Here is a 21,835-nt window from a genome sequence, read left to right on the forward strand (position 1 = left end):
GGTGCAGTTGCTTTGGAAAGCAGTTTGGTAGTTCCTCAAATAGGTAAACACAAGTTACAATATGATCCAATAATTCCACTCCTAGGTATATACTTAAGAGAACTGAAAACAGATGTTCACACAAAAACTTGTACATGAATGTTGATAGCAGCATTTCTTCCAATAGCCCAAAAGTGGAAACAAACCAATGTCTGTCAACTGAGGAATGGACAAACAAAATGTGGTATCCATACAACGGAATGCTATTCAGCAATAAAAAGAAATGAAGCATTGATACATGCTACGTGAATGAACTTTAAAACATTATACTACGTGACAGAAGCCAGTCACAAAAGACCACATATTGTATGACTCTATTTATATGAAATGTGCAGAATAGGCAAACTCAGAGACAGAAAATAGATTAGTGATTACCAGAAGCTGGGGGGAGGAGGGAATAGTGAATGACTACTAACTAGGCTTTCTTTTTAGAGTGATGAAAATGTTCTAAAATTAAACTACAGTGATGGTTGCACAACTCTGTTAATATACTAAAAACCACTGAATTGTATACTTTAGATGAGTACGGTATATGAATTATATCTCAAAGTTGGTTAAAAAAGAATGAAATCCAGTAATCTAAGAAACATTGCTAAAAAGGAATATACCTGAAATTATAATCTTTAATTCTTGACAGAAATAAGTACATGGTCACAGCTCTGCTGTCTCTAGAAAAAGGTATACTTCTGAGCAAACTTCTCATGTCCTGAATCAGCTACAGCTTCATTCACAACACAAACACCTATACGGAGTCATCCTCACAGGGCTGATACCAAAATCTACTTTAATCTCTCTTGAATGCACGCATGGAGTTTAAAGATTGGTAGAAATAACAATGAATAAAATCATCTAAAAGAACACAAAATATTTAATCATTCGCTATTAAAATCTGACCTATACTTTTTGAATGGCAAACCATCAATTAATCTTATTACTTTGCCCCTGAATTCTGTTTATTACATCATTAACGAAAAGCACCTCACCCCTGAAAATCATTGTTTTGTTGGGAAAGAGTTTGTTGTTGTTGTTGTTGTTGTTGTTCTTTTGCTTTCTTGTTTGGACCGGGCAAAGCAAAGACCAGGTAGCTTTTAACCCGTTCCCCCACCTCCGCAAAAGAGCCAGTGAAAGTATACAAAAGTATATAAAACCAGCTGCACATAATGTCCATAAAGGTGAGTATCCATAATGTCATCAAGGACATCAGAGTGTGTACATGTGTGTGTATGTGCACATGCAAGTGCTTAAAAATATCTCCATTTCCAGACTTCATAGTCACCTGTATATTTGCTCCTTTCCTTTCAGACAGATGATAAATGACTACGTGGGGGAAAGCAACATGAGTCAGTAATTAATTTCTCCAAAACAATAGTATTATTTGTCTCTGTTGGAAGGGCAAAGACTATCTGATACCACAGCAAGTTGGAACAAAACGTTTATCTAGGAAGAATAAGAATTTATGGCATTTTTTAGTAAATTACCTAACAACCTCATAATTTTACACAAGCAGAGGGACTCATAGCAAAAAAAAATAAATAAATAAACAAAAAAACAGGGCAACTGCATAAGAGAGCCGTAGAGGTGTCTGTCCTAGCTTGACAGACAACCTCTCCAGACCCTGCCAGCAGCCCCAGAGTATACTGAGGGCCATGAAAAGTGGCTAACTATTCTATCTGCTTCTCCATCATACACATTCTGCAGAAAAAGACATTTAAAAAGCCAAAATTCTTCAAATGTACATCTATCACTCCTCCTGAAATCACTTTTCTTTTTATCTTTTTCCCATGAGTGGAAATCTGTTGAGGAAAGTAACATGGAGGCTACGACTCAAAGAAAGAGTAGCAGAGAGGCCCAGAGAGACGTTATCAGAGCGAGCACTGCAGAAGCAGGCTTGATTCGCTCATAGAGGACGTCATCTACAACACAGACTCTAGGCATGAGAGGCCCCTGGGAAAGAATAAATAATCATGCACAGTGACAAGAAATGAAAGAAATGGTCCTATATCCTGTCTTTGACCTCTATCATCTTGCAATGGTTTTAACTGGGGTCAGAGGACTATAATAGGAGCACATGAATAAACCTCTATTTATTAAACATTTCCAGATTTTTTTTGGATGGGAACAGCAGATATCATAAGTTGGCATCGTAGCAATCATAATGGTGATGGTGATGATAGTGCTGATATTAACAATAACCATAACAACTCCTATTTATTGATGCATACCGAAGGACCACTAGCACCTGGCTAAGCCCTTACATCAGAGGCCCACCACTGTGGGAATTCTCTGAGTTTCTCTTGGGGATCATCCAAATCAGTCTTCATTTGATCCAAAAGTTAAAACCCTGAGGGAGAAGGCAGCTTTGAATGTGATCTGGGGCCCTCATATATAGTTCCCAAACCTCCTCTCAAAACTGTTCTGCTTCATTATACCCTGTGAATACTCAGCTACTAAAAATATAACTTTACAGAACTAAAGCTTGATTAAAGTAAATAACTTGGCCAGCATTTTTCTGGCTTAGTTTGGCTATACCTATTTAAATACTTCTAGAAGGTCAAGAGACTACTTTGCTTATTTTACCAAATCTAGTTTTAGAGAGAAAAGAAAAAGAAATAATTATAGATATATCTAGTGTCTAGATTTGAAAAGCTGAGCCTCAAAGTAAGTACTAAATATGAAGAGAAAATGCTATGAAAGTGGATTTTCCAAACATAGGCTAATGGATTTAATTCTACACACATCCTTACTTATTAATATATGAAGATCTTTTACCTCCATCCGACTCAAGTCCCGGGGTTGTTGGTTTGCTGGCGTTGACTCAGAATAAGAATCAAATAACGCACACTCCCACTTGGGCTTAGGAAAGGCTAAGAAGAAACAAAAAGAATACATAAGAATATATGCTATAGTCATAGTGAGCATTATTTCCTATCAGCTTTTCTGTGCTTGCTCAATACGACAAAATCAGTTAGCTCCTATATAATAGTTGTGGCACTAATCATGCTGAGGTAGTATTTTAAGTTCTTTACACATATAACTTAGTACTTCTATTATGTCCATTTTACACATGATGAAACTGAGGAGCAGGGAAGTTAAGCACCTTACTCAAGGTCACATAGCTGGAAAATGGAAGAGCAGGGACGTGAACTGTCAGCAGTCCTGCTGGAGGGTCCACGCTCTCAGCATTTCACGTTGTAGCAGGGTAGCTGTTTTCCACATTAACCATCACTATCACAATACTTAAGTTTTAACTATGCTACTAGCATCATTTTTAAATGGCAGTAACTATGGTGATAGTTTTAACACTATAAAACACTAAGGAAATACTTCATTTTAGCTATTGTTGTTGGAAGTAAACAAACAAGATCTTATAATGATATGTGCCCAAAAAAACTTGATGAAATATTCATTTCTTTTGGTCAGCAGGAATAACAAAAATAAGAGCACAAGTTCTTGCTGATTCACAACAAGGAAATAAGAATCACATTATGGGTTTCTTCTGACATGGAACAGCGATGGGGGCTTTAGTTGGGTAGCTGAGTGGATCAGCAAAAGGAAAAATCACGCTACTTGGTAAGCTAATACTTAACACTGACGCTACTTCTTAGAAGCGGATTCTGTTTCACCACTTTGTCACCAAGTAATTAAGAAAGAAATGTCTCAACAACTAGAAAATTTGTCAATATTCCAAAGAGGAAAGGCAGATTGGGGTAGACAATAAACAGAAGCTACAAATCAAATCTGTCAAGACCAGCTATTAAGAAATCAAAATTTTAATGCAATGTTTAAAAAAATTTTTTGAATCAAATGTTAAAAATAGATTGGCATTGTTTTTAATTCTTTCTCAACCTCCCACCCCCACCAGAGTTTGAAATGCCAACTTCCCTCTACAGTAAAGTACTGGCCACTGAGTAACAGCTACCACATGCAGTTGAATACAAGCACCTTAAATTGCTCATTTGCTTACTTTGCTCTGAATTTCACAGATATCAGGTGGGGCAAATCGTGGGCCCTGGTGATTTTTCTGACTATACCAGGTGATCTCACTCTTTCCTTGGTAAAAACTCAGCAAAACACCTTTCCAAGTACCATTCCTCAATCCAGGCCCAAGAGCAGTTTTAACCAAAATAAGATTTCTTCTTCTAGTTTACCAATAAGTGATCTGACTGGAACTACATGACTAATGCCTTATCATGAGGGGGTCTTGCTGTGTAGAAAGGAAAAACTTTCAAAAACTACAAATGCCATCAATTAACTGCTAATCTCTGTCTAGCATGTCCCCATCTCTCCACCTCCACTGTCACCTCCCCAGTGCCAGCTCCCCTCAGCTCCTGACTAGACTACTGCCATAACCTGGTCTTTCAGTTTCCACCCTTGTGTGATCGTTTCAAACAGCAAATCTCATTGTGCCACTTCCCTGCTTAAAACACGTCAACATCATTGCCCATGATTTGTTCCCCACCTTCCTCTTCAGCCTCCTCCCCAGCCCCTCCAGTCCTGGCTCTTTGCACGCCAGCCACTGTGGCCTGAACTTTATATACGTCCCAGGCTCCAAGCCCTTCCCAGGGCCTCTGCAGCATACTTGCTGTCCCCCTCTGCCCAGAGCCCACTCTTCCCCCTTCTTCACCTCCGTAGCCCTTAGCTCATGCTTCACATCTCAGTTGAAACATTTAAGAAGTCTTCCCTAAGGTCATGCACCCTCTTGCTGTGGCTGTACTTCCCCTTCATAGCACCTATCACTGGCTCCAATTATGCATACATGAGTTTATTTAACATCAATCCTCTAACTACCAGCAAGTTCCATGATGATAAGAACTCTTTTACACAGTATTCTGACCACAGGAAATAACATGGTGCCTCTCACATATTAAGTATTCAATAAATATTTTTAACAAACCATACGGTAAAAATCTACACCAGAATCCACCCAGTCACCTAGGCAGGAAAATATCAAAAGGCCCATGAGTAAACCACCAAATAATCCAACTTTTTCTTCCAACTCTGCCCCTTAATTTTCAGTGTTAGGGAAAAAATCAGATACAACAATTCTTCTTTCATTATTTTATTGAAAAAAATAAAAGTTTGTCTAGTTGTGAACGCATGATGGTATCAACCAAATTTACACTCTTCACCAATCTTGTCAAAAACTGGATTAGATTTTTTTTAAAAGACTAAATATAGATCAATTAGAAAAATGTTGGAACAAGAGCTAAGCTTTTAAAAAAGCCAAATGGGATACCCAAAATGAACAGAACCAGTCACATTTCACAAAATCTAAAAGCAGAGAAGACCTAGACAGTTTTGGCCATTTTCTTGAGCTGTATACAAAGATAAACATGGGTGATAAAGCATTAAATGTTAACTGCTAAACCCCCAGGGTTTGCCTAAAATATAGTATCACTGAGTTTGACGGGGTTTTATGAGCTCTCTCATGTTTTTTATTAGAACTATATAATTATTATTTAAGATTAATCCCGCAAGCTCTGGAAATGATGTGCGATATTTCTTTAATTGAAGGGTATGTGATGGATTCTTCAGTTGTTTCTGTATAAATGCATGCTGACAGCCTCCATAAAAGACCAGGAAGAAACAAGGGGCTTCATTCCAAATGAAAGGAGATGCCTCTTGACCAGCGCTCTATTTTATAGACGCCCCCCTCTACTAGGCATAAGCAAGGCAAAAGCAGCCATTTGCAGCAGTAAAGGAATCAAGAGGCTACTTCTCTTCTGTTTCCATACTTTTTATTCAGGGCTTTCAGATTTTTAAAAATTTTATCAGTGACTTTTGAAACAGCCCACGAAACACTTGGACACCTACAAAGTGACTTCTCAAACAAGGAGTCAAGACACCTGGCACAGGTTCCATGGCCATCCCGCATCAGAACAATAAAACAGCATTAATCAAGACCCAAAAGTGGAAAGCTAAGTGTGAGCATGAGAGATGATGTTACCCAGGACTCTCCCCTGGGCTCACAAGAAGAAAGAGTGAGGGTATTAAATAAAACTAAATAGCCATGGAGCAGACCTTGGCCCTTTGGTCAGCTGTTCATCCCCATTAGAGAGAGACAAAGCCCCACGTGGCCTCGCTCCCAGGAGAAGGGGTTCCTGGATGACCCCGCACTGACTTGGTTATGGGAGCCATGTAGTTGCCAAGATAGCCTCAGGAATGTTAGCACTTCTTTGCCTCAATCTAGGATCAACAGAGTGAGAGAAAGAAAGGAGAGAGAGATAAAGATGGAAAGATAGACACCAAAGAGGAAATAGAGCAGTTTGTCATGCTGCCCAATTGCAAACTAGTTCCTGGGACCCATGAAGGTCTCCCCAAGCCTGTAAGGAAGGGTAGCAGGCTGGAGTTACAGCCTGCTGTAGTCAGACAGCAGCTATTAGCCAAGTCTAAGCTCTGAAATGAGTAGTAGCTTTTGCTCTCTGAACCCTCCCCTTCACACATTTTATGGGGGTATTTGGGGAAGATCCCAGAATGGGTTACTCTTCCCCAAACATGTTTATCTGTCACCAGCACCAGCCACATACTTGGTCTCTTCACTTTGCTTGAGCCTCTACACCCACCTCCCCACAACCTAATACAGAAGGTGACAGACTTTTTATTTAAGAGTCAGAGACCCCAAGACTGACTGACATAAGTCATTGGCCACTTTGAATCTAGTGTCGTTATGAAAAGGAGACAAGACAAGATAATCTAAGGCCTTTTCCAGATCTAACCACAAAATTTATACTCTATTAATGACTAATCACATTTTCTTTAGACACTGCTCCATTTTGCCAATAATCATCCATGACTAAGCTGTCGTGTTTCTTTTTTTTTTTTTTTTAAAGATTTTATTTATTCATTTTTTCCCCCCAAAGCCCCAGTAGATAGTTGTATGTCATAGGTTCACATCCTTCTAGTTGCTGTACGTGGGACTCGGCCTCGGGTTGGACGGAGAAGTGGTGCCTTGGGGCGTGCCCGGGATCCGAACCCCGGCCGCCAGCATCAGAGCGCGCGCACTTAACCGCTAAGCCACGGAGCCGGCCCTAAGCTGTCATGTTTCTAAGAGACCTTCCCTAAAAAGTGAGAAAGGTTGTTGAAAGCATCAGTTGTTTCTGGACCCTTTCAATGGAAGCTACACTTCTCTGAGTAACAGAAATCAGATCACTGCCCGCTGCCTTTGAAAAGGGCAAGAGACATTATTAATTCTTCCAATCATCCAAAAGAATTGATACAAATGTTGGACTCACCATAACTCTTTCCTATCCAAAGGGTTTGGGAGTAACTGTTTTATTAAGGAGAAAGACAAAGAGAGTTCTATTCCAACCTTCCGGTGTGCTGAAATGTTCTATATCTTCATCTGATTGCAGTTACATGGTATAGACATATGTAAAAATTCATCGAGTGTACATTTAACATTACAGCACATCACACATTTCACTGCATGTAATCTTTTAACTTTTTCATTAGGTATAAGAGTTCTATTCCATTCCATTGCCCAAGGCCACTTGGGTACACTGGAACGCGCCTAAAGACTCCAAGTCAGCACTTGGCTCTACAGGAAGATCTTCATTTCCTATCAGATGGGAGGTTCAGTACTTGCCTACTCCACAATTTTCGTGAAAGGGTAAGTGACTTCGGTTCAAATCCATCCAGAGTACTAGAATGGGAATAACAGATGACTCACTTATCCAAATCATCCCTATTACTCACATTATAAGATGTGAAAGTCTAAGACTGTTTAAAAGACAATAACTGTAGATACAAAGGACTCCCAAAGCATCTGGACACCATCTTAAGAACAAAAGTTCTTTATAAGGGCTCGATGGAAAAAGCCTAAGGTTTAGGATTTCTGATGAGGCCTTACCTGCTTGCAGGTACTCTGGCTGCAGAGTTGGAGGCAGGCCCTCGGGCAGTGGGTAGCCGTTCTTCCGGGCCACAATGAGGTGAAACGCAGCACAGAACTCAGGCAGGGTCAGGGCTCCATCACAGTCGGCATCACTCAGTTCCCTAAATATAACGGATGTGATGAGTACCTAACATGGGGCTCAGAGAAAACATTACTCAGCCTCAAACAAGCAAACACAACCCTCAGGCTCTCTGTGGTGGCCCTGCAGGGTCCCCAAACCCTCCTGGCCAAACCCATTTGAAATCTCAGGGGGTCAACTAGAAAAAGAAAAATGCTGATCAACAGCACTGGCACCAGTGGCACTTTATAAATAAAATTTTAAATTCCTCGGGTTCTCTGGTAGGTCTGTTTTACAACACTGAGTACACAAGACAAGAAACCATAACACAAAAAGGAAAATGACACCCAGAATTCCACCGTTAGTTGACAGTCATTGAGTAAATGTGAGGTGTGAAGAGGTCCAGACTTGGTGCTTGAAACAGTCAAGAAGGGCTGGCATCAGCCCTTTCACAGTTGTCCCGGCCATTATACAGTTACCAGAGCTCAGAAATAAGCGCTTCATTTTTCAGCTTTAAAGAAAAACCTTGAACTTTTCAAGTCACGTAAATGTTGTAACAAAAATTTGCTTGAGATACCCTCCTGGGAGAATATAAGTAAGCTCAATAAATACTGGTTGAATTATATTTTCAGATGAAACTAGCAACTAGGGAAGGCTGAAACCAGATAAGACAGAAAGGAAGAAAGGGAGAGTCTTGAAAAGGCTTATCTTCACTTCAGTCACTGTTTCCCACCGAAAGGCACAGACCTATTTACTCAGCACCAAAGAAACCTATTTGCCAAAGTAACTAAGACCCCATAAGCTCAACCAGTCTCTTAGGTATACAGAGACAAGTATACTTATGTTAGGACAAGTAGAGAGATAAGACACACAAAACTGTACTAGAAAGGTGTTACTATTTGAAAGAAAAAATATCTAAAGTAAGCTCCATAACTTTCCTTTGGACCATTCATATCCTCCTCCCCCTCAAATATTTAGAATGCACCAGCCCTGAACTAGCAGCTCCCCAGGGTGAGGAGTCAGGGAACTGTTTCAAAGGCTGGATGCAGAGAATGCCATTCTGCTTTCACGGATATGTCTTGACAAAAAGACAGGAAGCCTCGCGCCGATAATGTTAAAAGTGGGAATTCTGACAAAACAGACTGTATTCTTTTCAAAATGATAATTTCTTTTTTCCTACCTTTAAAATCTAACATAAGGCTTGTTGTAAAAAAAAAATTTACACTAGAATATACTGCCGAAGAACCTAAATCCAGCTCAGAATCCCAGATACACTGGCATGCACAAGTGTTATCAGAATAGTTTTCCAATAAGATGCACAAAACATGACAAGCAATTTTATATCCTATCGTAATTTTTGTAAATACTCATGAAAAAAGTTTTACATAAATATTCCAATGTTTTAATCATATATTTATAGCAGCATGGTCTCCCACCCAGTCTTGAGGAAGAAAAGCCCACATACAGCTGGGAGTTTACGGAGGCACCAAGAATTTTCATAAACACACATAGAGCCATCTGGATGGTCCCGGCACAGGCCTTCTGGAGCCGGGGCTGCGGCTGGCTCAGCAGCAAGGTGTAACAGTGCACACCACAGCTGCAAGTCTGAACTAGGGCCGAGCTGATATACACCAGCCAAATTTACGAAGCTCAGAGGCAACTAGGATAGTCAAATTTAACTTAACTCCAAAACATTTGTGGACCTTCTGTTCACCTGGCCTCATAAAATATTATAAAGACTAGCTTTTCAAGGTCCTCTGGTTACTTGCATCACACCAAGTAGAAAAATCTGCAAATAAAATATACAAGATGGAAATTCTCATATCGCACACAATTGCTTAGACTGAAAAGGGATCTAGATGAGGATAATAATTAGGAAATTACTTTTTAAATAACAGCTAACATGTATAGTGTGTACTATGTGCCAGACACTGTTCATTGTGCTTTTCATATAATAACTTATTTAATCTTCACAGCAATAAAAATCTAAATTCTATTCACTCCCTTAGTCTGTTAAAAAAAATATTCAAAAGATAAGACTTGTAAAAATGTAACAGTAGGAGCTAAAGGATGCGTACGTATGAGAGTTTCATACTATGTGGCATTAATCATACTTACCATATATAGGAGAGTTCTGGAATGGAAAGCTTTGATTTGGTGAAGAAGTTCTTGGCCACAGAACCTGTCAAGAGCCATTGTTTAAATAAATCATTAATTGCTTATCTAGAGCAGCTTTTATATTTAATGTCAATGAATCACCATTTTTTCATTCAGCAATCACTATCATATAACCATAAACACAACATTTATTCATCAAAGCAACTACAAATAATGTGGCTAAAAACAACATATGAACAGCTTTTAAAAGAATATGTAAATTAGAACAGGGCAAAAGAAGCAATGACATAATACTTACTATGACAAGCAAAGTATATTCATTAATTCCTGCTTCGTTTTTACTGAAAATCTGCAAAATTTTGCTAAAAATTCAAAAGACAAACTTCAAAATTATTAAAGTAAAAATCTGTCAAGCACTTTTAATGAAAATGTGAGAAAGTAATACACAATCATGATAGAAAATAGAACAAAAAGAAGAAAATTAACACTATTAATCTCATCACACAGAGATAAGGCAGCCATTGTGGGAAAGAGTTTTGGTGAGATTTAAGATCTCTTTTTTTTTCCCCCCAAAGCCCCAGTAGATAGTTGTACATCATAGTTGCACATCCTTCTAGTTGCTGTATGTGGGACGCGGCCTCAGCACGGCCGGAGAAGCAGTGCGTCGGTGCGTGCCCGGGATCCGAACTCGGGCCACCAGCAGCGGAGCACGCGCACTTAACCGCTAAGCCACCGGGCAGGCCCGAGATTTAAGATCTCTTGATGGCTCTTTGAGAAACTTATCCAGGAACCTCTTGCTACTTTCTTTATTCATTGTAAGTTTACCAATATCAATTAAAATCAGGTAATCATTCCATTTTACATGTTACATAGCTGCAAATCCCAACTGCACTTAAAATGTTATACCCAATCCTTATTGAGATTGAAATTTTTGTGCTTTCAGCTCTTATAACAGTTTCACAGTTCAAAACTCTCAATTCTAACACAAAAAATAGTCAGATCAAAGCCCCAAGCTCTACTCTAAGCTGATAAAGTCAAGTCATTCCATGGCAATCACAAGTTTTCTAATTGGCCTTAAAACAAAGGATTACAAGGGACCCTAAAGCAGACTTATTTTCCTTTGATAGATTATTAAGGATCAAAGGCAAAGTGTCCTATAAACCAATGAGCCTCCTCCCCAAAAGCATCCTGGAAATAATGCTGACATATGACTACTGGTCATCAACACAGCTACCCTGTCAAACATTTGTCAGAAATGTCTTCAAAGCTTATTTACCAGCTATTTTATAGATATAAAGACAATCTCCCCTCATGTCATTCTTCTTTTTCCCCCTTGATATCCTTTCTTCAAATCACACTAGGCCCAAACCCACCCCTAGAGACCTGGCCTGGCCTTCAGACAGTAGAGAGACTGTTGTACCACAGTGTCTCAGAGAAGTTAGGCGGAGCCCATAGGGAAGCCGACAGCTAACAAGTTCAGTTGTGGCCCGGCTGCCACCTGCCAGAGGAGGGAGATGATGAGAAAGCCTGAGCTCTCCCTCCTTTGGTGCTGACAAAAGTTCAAACCATGAGCTAAACCTCTCACTCCAGCCGCCCCCCACCAACCACCATAGAAACCTCAAGCCAGCCTCCTGTCCTTGTTCTCTCCAGCCATTTGCAGACCTGCTGGAGAGCCACGTGTGGGGCAGAAAAAGGAGAGGTGAGGCTTAAAAGCTGTTAGCAATCAAACATCAAAACATGGATTCAGACTTTTTATTATAAGGAGTATCTCAACCCAGTAAACTACAGCTACACACAGCATTGATATATCAGTGATAAAATGTTAACACACCGAATATATACATATCTTTAAAAAATAAAGACCAGTAACCCAATATAAAAATGAGTAGAGCTATGAGAGTTCACAGAAATAGATGCAACTAACCCTTAATCATATAATAAAAGGTTCAACCTTGTTCATGAGAGATCTGTAAATTAAAACCACACAAAGATATGATTTCTTGCCTATCAGATGGGGAAAAACACAAAAGTTAGTTAACATGTGCCGATAATAAGACTGTGGGGAAATAGGCATGTCACATAGTGCTGGAGGGATGACAAAATGGCACAACCCCAATGAAGGAGTGTTTCACAATATCTAGCAAAATCACATTATCCAAAGATACACTGACAAAAATACAAAAAGACATATGCAGAAGGCTATTCACAACAGAAATATCTGTAATAGCAAAAGAATAGAAATAATCCCAATAGGAGACTGGCTGAATAAATGATTGCACATTCACACAATCCAGTAGTACATAGCTATAAAAGGGAATGGGAAATGTATCTACATGTGACTATGGAGTAATCACCAGGATATACTAAGTGAAAAAAGCAAGACTACACACATGTAGATACACATATACATGTATTTGCTTTTATTTTTAAAAACAGACAACCATAAAAAAAGGTGGTTACCTATATGGGCAAGAAAGGAACAGGGTAGAGGGGATAGGGATAGAAGCTAGACTTCTTTGTAGATTGTTTTGTGACTTTAGAACCATGTAAATATTTCATATAAGTATAAAATTAAAATTTAAAAACACAATCCCTAAAAATTGAAATCAAAACAAAACTGAAAAGAACAAAGTTAGAGAACTCCCACTTCCCAATTTCAAAACTTACTACCATAATCAAGGCAGCGTGGTACTGGCATTAGGCTAGACAGATAGATCAGTGGAATAGAATTAACATCCAGAAATAAATCCTCACATTTACAGTCAACTGAATTTTGACAGGGATGCTAAAACAATTAAATAGTTTTAGGGGAAAAATAGTTTTTTCCACAAATAGTGCTGGGACAACTGCATATTCACATGCAAAAGAATAAATCTGAACCCCTACCTCACATCATACACAAAAACTAACTCAAAATGGATTAAATATCTAAATGTGAGAGATAAAACTGTAATATACATCCCTTCTTAGAGGAAAACATAGATGTCAATTTTTGTGATCTTGGATTAGGCAATGATTTCTTCAATATGACACCAAAAGCACAAGCAACAAAAGAAAAAATAGATTGGACATCATCAAAATTATAAACTTTTGTGTTTTAAAAGACACCATTAGGAAAATAAAAAGACAAGCCACAGACTGGGAAAAATATTTGCAAATCATGTATCTAATAAGGAACTTGTATCTAGAATACATATAAGAACTCTTAACCATTCAATAATAATTTTTAAAAAATGGCAAAGGATTTGAATAGACATTTCTCCACAGAAGATATACAAATGGCCAATAAGAACATGAAAATATGCTCAATGTTATTATTCATCTGGGAAATGCTAATCACAACCACAAACAAACACCACTTCACACCCACTAGGATGGCTATAATCAAAAGACAGACAACAACAAGTGTTGGCAAGGATGTGGAGTAATTGGAACCCTCATACATTGCTGTTGGCAATGTAAAATGGTGCGACCACTGTGGAAAACAGTCTGACTGGTCCTCAAATGGTTAAACATAGAGTTACCAGATGATCCAGCAATTTCACTCCCAGGTATACATCCAAGAGAAATAAAAACATACATCCACACAAAAACTTGTACACAAATGTTCACAGCAGCATTATTCTTAATAGCCAAAAAGTGGAAACAACCCAAATGCCCATCAACCGATGAATAGATAAATAAAAGGTGGTATATACATACAACAGAGTTATTCAGCCATAAAAGGAATGAACTTCTAGTACATAGTACAACATGGATGAACCTTAAAAACACTATGCTGGGGCCGGCCTGGTGGTGTAGTGGTTAAGGTCGCGTGCTCCGCTTGAGCAGCCCGGGGTTTGCGGGTTCAGATCCCAGGCGTGGACCTATGCACTGCTTATCAAGCCACGCTGTGGCAGGCATCCCACATATACAGTAGAGGAAGATGGGCACGGATGTTAGCCCAGGGCCAATCTTCCCCAGCAAAAAGAGGAAGATTGGCGACAGATGTTAGCTCAGGGCTAATCTTTATCACCAAAATAAAACCAAAAAACAAAAAACACTATGCTAAGTGAAAGAGGTCAGATACAAAAGACCACATATTATACGATTTCGCTTATTATACGATTTCATTTATATGAAAATCCCAGAATAGGCAAATCTATATAGAGAGAAAGTAGTTTAGTGGTTACCTAGGGCTGGGAGGTAGGGAGAGCAGGAATGGGGAATAAATAATTGCTAATAACTAGGTAGGTGGTTTATTGTGGGGTAATGAAAGTGTTCTAAATTTAGATTGTGAATGTACTAAAACCGCTGAATTGTACACTTTAAATGGGTGAATTTTATGGTATGTGAATATCTCAATAAAGATGTTTTTTAAAAAGAGACATCACCTAATTGCAATATATGAACCCCTCTTGACCTTGATCAAGCTAAATTTTTTTAAAAAGGCATTTGTGAGACAAATAGGAAAATCTGAAGACTTGATGATATTAAGGAATTCGTGCTCTTCCTTTTGTTTTAATGTGTGCCAATAAATTGTGGTTATGTTTTTAAAAGAGGCCTTATCTTTAGAGATACATCATGATATAGTTTCAAATGAAATGATCTGATAATTGCTTCACAATCATCTGGGGTGAGAGAGGATATAGATAAAACAACACAGTTGTGGCTGTGTGACAGGTACATAGACAGGGGTTTGTTATGCTCACCACTCTAGTTGTACCTATATTTGAAATTCTGCAAAATGAAGAAGTTAAGAGAAAATAAAAACATTCCTAACAACTACCTAGTTGTATTTGTCTAATTATTTGCATATATTGTGAAGAAACTCACTTAAGCAGTGGGTAAAGTTAGCAAGTGGTCAATACGTGCAATCTGGGTTTCTGCTTATTTTTTTTTAAATCATGTTGTCAACATTAACTTGTATCTACAACATTCTCCCCTCAATGAAGCCATTACCACCATTCAGAAAACAATACGTGCATTTATACACATATATTTCAATTACACACATTATTTCACGAGAGAAAATTAGTCTTAGTCCACACTTCAATATGTCAGGTTACAATTGTTAAGGACATATTGTTATTCTTCAAAATTGAAGTAAAAAAAGACAGTTTTATAAATCTTTCTTCCAGACTCTACTATTTCACTGCTTGTTTAGTCTTCAGCCCTATAAAATGTAGGCATACAGGAATTAAATCAATTCCTCTCAGCTTGAATTTTACATGATAACTCAACAGGAATACATATTTCTGAAGACAACCCAGAAGAACTGACATGTGGACATAAAAATGCTGGCCAGTTTCCCTCCTATATTTTAATTTCTCTCAGAAAAACCAGAAGAGAAAGACTTGAGTCAAAGAAAATGAGAATAAATTTGAACTTCTAAGGCATATATAGCATAAGGAGACTTGTGACACTAACTCTTTAGAAGGCTACATTATGACCTTGCTCTAACTCTAAAATAATGAGTAAGCAATTAAAGATGTCGTCTTGGTGCCACACTCTATCATTTCAAGAACTGCTCCAGCTAATAAGGCCAAGGGTCTGAACCACGTTCCTCCAAATCCCATTTAACCCCTCTGAAACTGAAACATAAGTTTTCAATGTCATTGTCAAGTGTTTTTCTGCAGGGTTTATAGTTGATAAGAAATTCAATCTTAGAGGAAAACAAATTGAAATCCCAGAGGGTTGTTGTACTCATTTTGTGGTGAACTATTTCTCAAGATGTGTATACCATTATTTACGTGAGACAATGATCTGGGACCCACATTCTCACCATCAGACTTCGTTACCTGAAATGAAGGAACTCGGGTCAGGCTGAAGGGATCGGAACTGATTGACATAATACTCGCGCTGCTCTTCTGTTATCCTCCAGGGTTCGTCCAGGTAATTACTGTTGTTATCCTGTGGTTCTCTCTCCACTGAAAAGGACTTTAAAAGTAAATAAGCAAACGCTCAGAGAATCTGTCCTTAGTGAGATGAAGTAGAAATATTAAACATCAATAAAAGTTATCATGTGTTATACTTATTTTTTTCCTCAAGGGAATAAATTTAAACATCTTGCAACTAGAATATAAATTTCTGTGAGGCAGACATCACACTTCATATTTTTTTTGTATTCTCCAAAGTTGTTAACAGGACTGAGCATGAAATACTGAATATTCAGTAAGTTTTTCCAATGTGATGAAGGAAGAGTAAAAAAGACAATCATTCTTCAAATATTCACCACATTTTGATCTTTTCAGATTAGCTGAATAGATAGTAAAATAATCTAGATTCTTTTTAAACCATAAAATATCTAGAAAAGCTATAATCACACCATTTTTTTTTCTGAGGCATTTCCATTGTATAAATCTGAGAATCAAAAGTTCCCATTCAAATGCCCCCTCCCCAGGTCCTACTTGAGGGGCAAGTGAGAATCACAGAACCTCTCATTCCACATTTGTGAACTGGGGATAACAGTAATAGAGCTGGATGGAGAGAATAGCTGTCATGGTACCACAACAAACAGGGTAACAAGGGGTGCATCAGACCTGCCACTAGGGGGCATGCAAGCCAAATTTGAGGATTTAAGGATACAGAGAACCAAAGAAGCAGTGCAGGAGAAAACACAGCTCTGCTAGGCAGTGGGGAAAGCAGCGAAATATGGTGATTCTGGGATAAGGAGCCCAGGGCTTTGTTCCATCCCTCCCATCTACCCTAAGGCTAAGGTGCTACTTGCCAATGGCCACCTTCATGGCACCAAGAGTTGAACATAAGGAGGGCAAGCCTTCACAACAAAAGGAGACTAGGAAAGAAAGGGAGAGGTGTTACTGCTAGTAAGCCACCAAGTTGCCTACTTCTGAACACTCTATCAAGGAATTAATCATTAGAAGGGCATTCTCCTCACTATCCCTAGAAAAGATCCCAGAACATCTCCTCCCTCTTGCCCCTACTCCAACATACACACACCCCATTCCAGGAAGTAATTCTTCCCAGGAACACCCGGCTCGCCTCTGACAAGGTTCAGAGAAGAAATGAGACTATAAAACTTTGAGCTGTGATATAACCTTGAGATGTCATCTTTGAAGTTTTCGTACTAGATGAGCTTCCACTAAATGTAAATTAAATCATTTTTAAATGCCTGGAAGCCACTATCCATTAGTTAATACCTTAAATTCATAGAGTGCTTTGAAATTTACAAAGCATTTCACACGCCCTTATCTCATCTGAGCATCTCAAAACATTTGAGAGGTAGACATAGCAGGTATTATTATCCTTCTCCCAGATGAGGAAACCGAGGCTCAGAGAACTTAAAGGTTGTGCCCATATCCTTCAGTCAGCAAATAACTGCCCTCTTTTTTATTTGTTGTTCAAACTCAGGCTCTTGCATATCAGGTTTTTTTTAAATTGAGTTGCATCCATCTGAACTGTTTTCAGAAACCCCCTAGCATTCTGGTAATAAACAAACAATATAAATTAAAAAATCAAGGGAGATGAAAAGTCAGTCTGAGCACCCGATGGATGATGTGAAGATGACTTTCCAAATCACTCCTACCAAATTCCAGAGCCAAATTCAAATGCGCCAGCAGCATTTGCTGAATGAGCCCAGATGTCTGACTGGGTTCCGGGGACAGAACCCAGGGTAGAGGGTGTCAGCATGCACTGGATTGGGTTCCTGGTCAGATTATAATGCGTAGAGTTCACGGCAGCACTGCCCTCCAGGTCAGCACTGATAGAAACAGCTCGAGTAAAGCAAACTAAAAAGCTGGGCATCAGCAGGAAAGACAAGAACGGATGTTTATGAGTGAACAATTAAGCAGGCAGAGACGGTTCACGAAGCCAGCGGGACAGGGGTAGAAAGTTCTGTCCCACCGCTGCCCTTCGAATGAAGGCAGCAAAGTCCCCCATGCTGGGTATTGGCTGCTGCATTCCCTGGTTCTGACACGGAAGCTACTACTCCCCTAGAATACACTTCTTCCTTGCCTGAAACTGAAGCTGCCATATCTAGCTGTTGTTGTTAATGCCAGCCCGTGTTTGTTCTTTCTCCAATCCCATGACCATCTGCTCACTTTATTTCCTCTCCCACATTACCTCACTCCTGAGCAGAGTCAGTGGCCTCTTAGTAGGTCTCGAGTCTATTCTGACAGCAGGACTCAGGAAGGACCTGGAGAAAGTGATTGATTCTTCTGCTTAAAAGCTTACAGGATGACCTGCTGACTGATAAAAAAAATATCCACCTCCTCTACCTGGCCTTTAGGGCCCCTACAATCCAGCCTCCTCCTCACTCACTCTCGGCAGGCTTCTGATTGCCCATGTGCTCACTCTTCATGGGTCAGATTTGTGGTTTCCTCCCAGAACACCCTTCCTCTAACCCCAGCCTGCTCAAATCCTACCCATTGCTCAAGTCTCACTGCCCCAAAGGGCTCTCCAATGTACCTACCAGGCCCACAGCCACTGCAGAGGGCACTGCCCATCCCCCAGCTCTGCTACAAAGATGGGCCTGGCAGCCACGTGTGCACCACAAGATCCACCTCACGCCTGGTCTCACCCAATTAAGTCCAAGTCAGTAGGAGTGGGAATACAGTTGCTGGCTTCTGGGATGCTCTGGCATGGAAGGCTCTTCTCTAGCAAGAACAACTTAGGCCAGATGCTCATTCTTGGGATGTGGATAAGAAATATGAAGATCAACAAGCAGAGAAAGCAGACCCTGAACAGATGCACAGCAGGGCCATGATCTAGAGTAAAGGTCAGGAGAGAGCCAGAACCAAGCATAAGCAGAACCAGTGAGACAGAGAAGTAGGGAGTGAGGATGGCTGTTGGCAGCTAAAAGACAAGTGGACAGCAAAGCAAACTCAAGGCAATGAGGGCAAGGCCTGTTCGTGACAGAACAAGCACAAATAACCAAGAACTCCCACTCCTCAGGACCTTTGGGCCACTCCTTGTCTCTCATCTCTTGGATTCCCATGAGAACCCCAACCCCTCCTCCTTTCCAAGAAAACTTGAGCTGGCAAGGAGAGTTCCTGCTCCCTAAAACCAAAAAGGCCTTGCAACAAAGAGAGAGGGCATGGCATATGAACACTGTGTAACTCGTACATAGTGTGGCCTTTCTACTGGCTTGTTCTAGCTGGCTTCTACTAGCCCCATGCATGTTTTTAATTGATTTAATAAACCAAGTGATTTGAGCATCTTAAAAAATATGAATCTTTATTCTAATTATGATAAGTATCTCACAATTTGAACATTACAGGTGCTCTTGAATATCATCACTTAGGTTTAAACCTGGAGGACCAGAACCATATCATAAACTCTATTCCACATATAGTCCCCAGCAGGCACATCAGAGATACTAAAAGTCATGTGAGGTCCACTTATTGACGGGCTCTAGTAAGTTCAGGGGTATGCCTTATATTGAAAGAGATGCACAAACACTATGCTGTGCTTAATGAAAGAAAACCTATGAGTCCATTTCATATTTTAAAGTTTGAGATCTATCAGAAGTCCCTGTCTGTCTTCCTGTAGTTCACCCACGGTCTCTGATATCTATGGGGAGTTCTCAAGTTCCACATCCATTCAGTGACTATTTCAGGGACAGGTAAGGGCATATGGAAGGGGTAAATCACATTCCACATACCGTTAGGCTGAAATATTCCAAAAGAAAGCTGAACCACTACAAGAAGAAAAATGACTTGAACTTTGCTGCATAAACAGTGACCCACTCATTCATTCATTCAACAGATACTTATTGAACACCAACGATATCCCAGATACTAGTCACTAGGGATACACTGATGGGCAAACAGATTCTTTTTCTCAGAAAGCCTAGAGTCCAGCGAGGGAGAAAGACAAACAGGCAATCTCAAAACAGTGAAGTAAGTGCTATGGTAAGATAGGGTACTCTGGAGCTTTGCTACTCTAAGTGCAGGCCCCAGACCACCCATATCAGCATCAACTTGGGACTCGTTAGAAATACAGAACTTCAGACCCTACCCTGCACCTGGTGAATCATAAAGTCTGGGAGTGGAGCCCAAGAATCTGTGGTTTAACAAGCCCTCTAGATGATTCAAAGCCCACTCAAGTTTGAGAAGTAATACTGCAGAACATGTAGAGCGAGGCAAGTAAAAGGAACAGCATTTGCAAAGGCACCAAAAAATGAGAGAAAATGGCCATCTCTTTAAAGTAACTTGGTTGGGGTATATAGAGAGAGAATAGGCTGCCAGCGCAGAGTGGATGTTAGTGTAGTTGCCTCAAGATGGTTCAGACAGAAAGCAGGGCCCAGACCATGAAGGCCCAGGTTAAGGGGTATAGACTGTAACTACAAGACAATAGGGAGCCACAGGTAACTATTAAAGAGGATAATGACATAATCAGATTTGAGTTACTTCAGTGAGGAGAATGGAGGGGGAAGGTAGGAAGCCCACCTAAGGCCATATCAGCAACCCTGGCCAGAGATCAAGGTGGCCCAGAGGTAGGGAGGGCTATGAGAGGAGTAAGAGAAAGAAAAGCCATATGGCAACCGCCAGAAGAAGGCCCAATTCCAGCAGTGGGATGGCAGCTCAGGACCTCTCTGTCAGCAGCTAGGGGACCACCTCACTGCATGACCCAGACGCGTGGAACCATCTCCTCCAAGTGAACCCAAAAGTCAACCACTACAATCGACACAACTTTTCAGACAAAGACCTGAAAAGTCAGTCACCTAAGAGAGAATGTCTGATTGCAAAGACTGAAGGCACTAAGAAATGGGGATGCGTGAGTTGTGGAGACTTGAGCTTCCAAGTAGAAGCTAGAACCAGGAAAAGCTCCACTTTTGCATGCATCCTAAGAGGCCTCCCCCAGTTCAACTCCAGCTCCAGTGGTTTGGTTGGCTGGGCAGATATATTTGCTACTTAGTGCCAATTTTGAGCTCAGCCAGCATTTTTAAGGAAAAACAAAAGGAGAGAGAGAGAAATCTTCCACATCTGTCTGCTTAAGCCACATACATATGGTTCATTATACAGTTTCTCTAGACACAGGAGAATTAGATTTGCTTATATTTAAAACATTCAAACCCTTGGTTTTGTTTCAAGTGAAATGCAAATATTTGGCACTGCAAGTTATTATCTCTGGGGAAGACAGACTGTTTATAATGAAAGAGACTTCAAAAGACTCATTAAAAAGTAATACCATTAATAAAATCCCAGAAGGTGACATATACCCCTGAAGTATCTTAAAAAAATCAAGCATAGCTGAATAATATGAATTGCAAAGAGGCATTGTCAGGGAGAACTTAAGAAGGGTACGTATATTGTTTCAACCATAGAACATTTCTGTTTAGAATATGATCGCACGCTGGAGGCATTCTGTAAAAGCTGCCTTAGAGCGCAGCCATTTCACCTGAGGGGGCAATGATCTTATAACAATGTCCTTTTGTTACATCAGTAAACAAACCATCTGGAGTAGCAAAAACTCATACCAAGCCCACAGTGAATGTGTGAGAACACCTCCCCTGCCAACAATGTTTTGGAAATAAAACTGCCATATACTGCAACCACTGATCAATACATGCTCTCACGAGCAAAGATATGAGAAGACTCCACCCTAAAGAGAAAGAATGGCTAACAAGCTGGTGAGACTAGACTATAGCCCAAGTGAATATTAATCTGCCTAAAGAAAGACCAAGAGGATTGATCAGTCATGGGGCCAAGAAAAAAGAAGAGTCATAGAAGCAAATGATAGCCGTGCTTATACGTGGGATTATGGTGGCTGTCCTCCGATCCTTCACA

At 39.9% G+C, this 21,835-nt stretch overlaps 1 protein-coding gene across 7 annotated transcripts in view; it reads right to left on the minus strand.

Moving 5' to 3' along the window:
* REPS2 (RALBP1 associated Eps domain containing 2) overlaps positions 1 to 21,835 on the minus strand; it is a 261,022-nt gene that overhangs the window by 92,539 nt on the left and 146,648 nt on the right. For all 7 annotated transcript variants that reach the window (XM_087427758.1, XM_014791129.2, XM_087427756.1 and 4 more), the window contains exons 6-9: positions 15,887 to 16,025; positions 10,107 to 10,170; positions 7,889 to 8,031; positions 2,809 to 2,903 (exon numbers count right to left, since the gene is read on the minus strand). In XM_087427758.1, coding sequence (XP_087283884.1) covers positions 2,809 to 2,903; positions 7,889 to 8,031; positions 10,107 to 10,170; positions 15,887 to 16,025 — 441 coding nt within the window. The remainder of the gene's footprint in view (positions 1 to 2,808; positions 2,904 to 7,888; positions 8,032 to 10,106; positions 10,171 to 15,886; positions 16,026 to 21,835) is intronic.

The sequence above is a fragment of the Ceratotherium simum genome, chromosome X (genome assembly GCF_057802395.1).
Source record: "Ceratotherium simum simum isolate JZ-2026a chromosome X, ASM5780239v1, whole genome shotgun sequence".
NCBI classification, from domain to species: domain Eukaryota; kingdom Metazoa; phylum Chordata; class Mammalia; order Perissodactyla; family Rhinocerotidae; genus Ceratotherium; species Ceratotherium simum.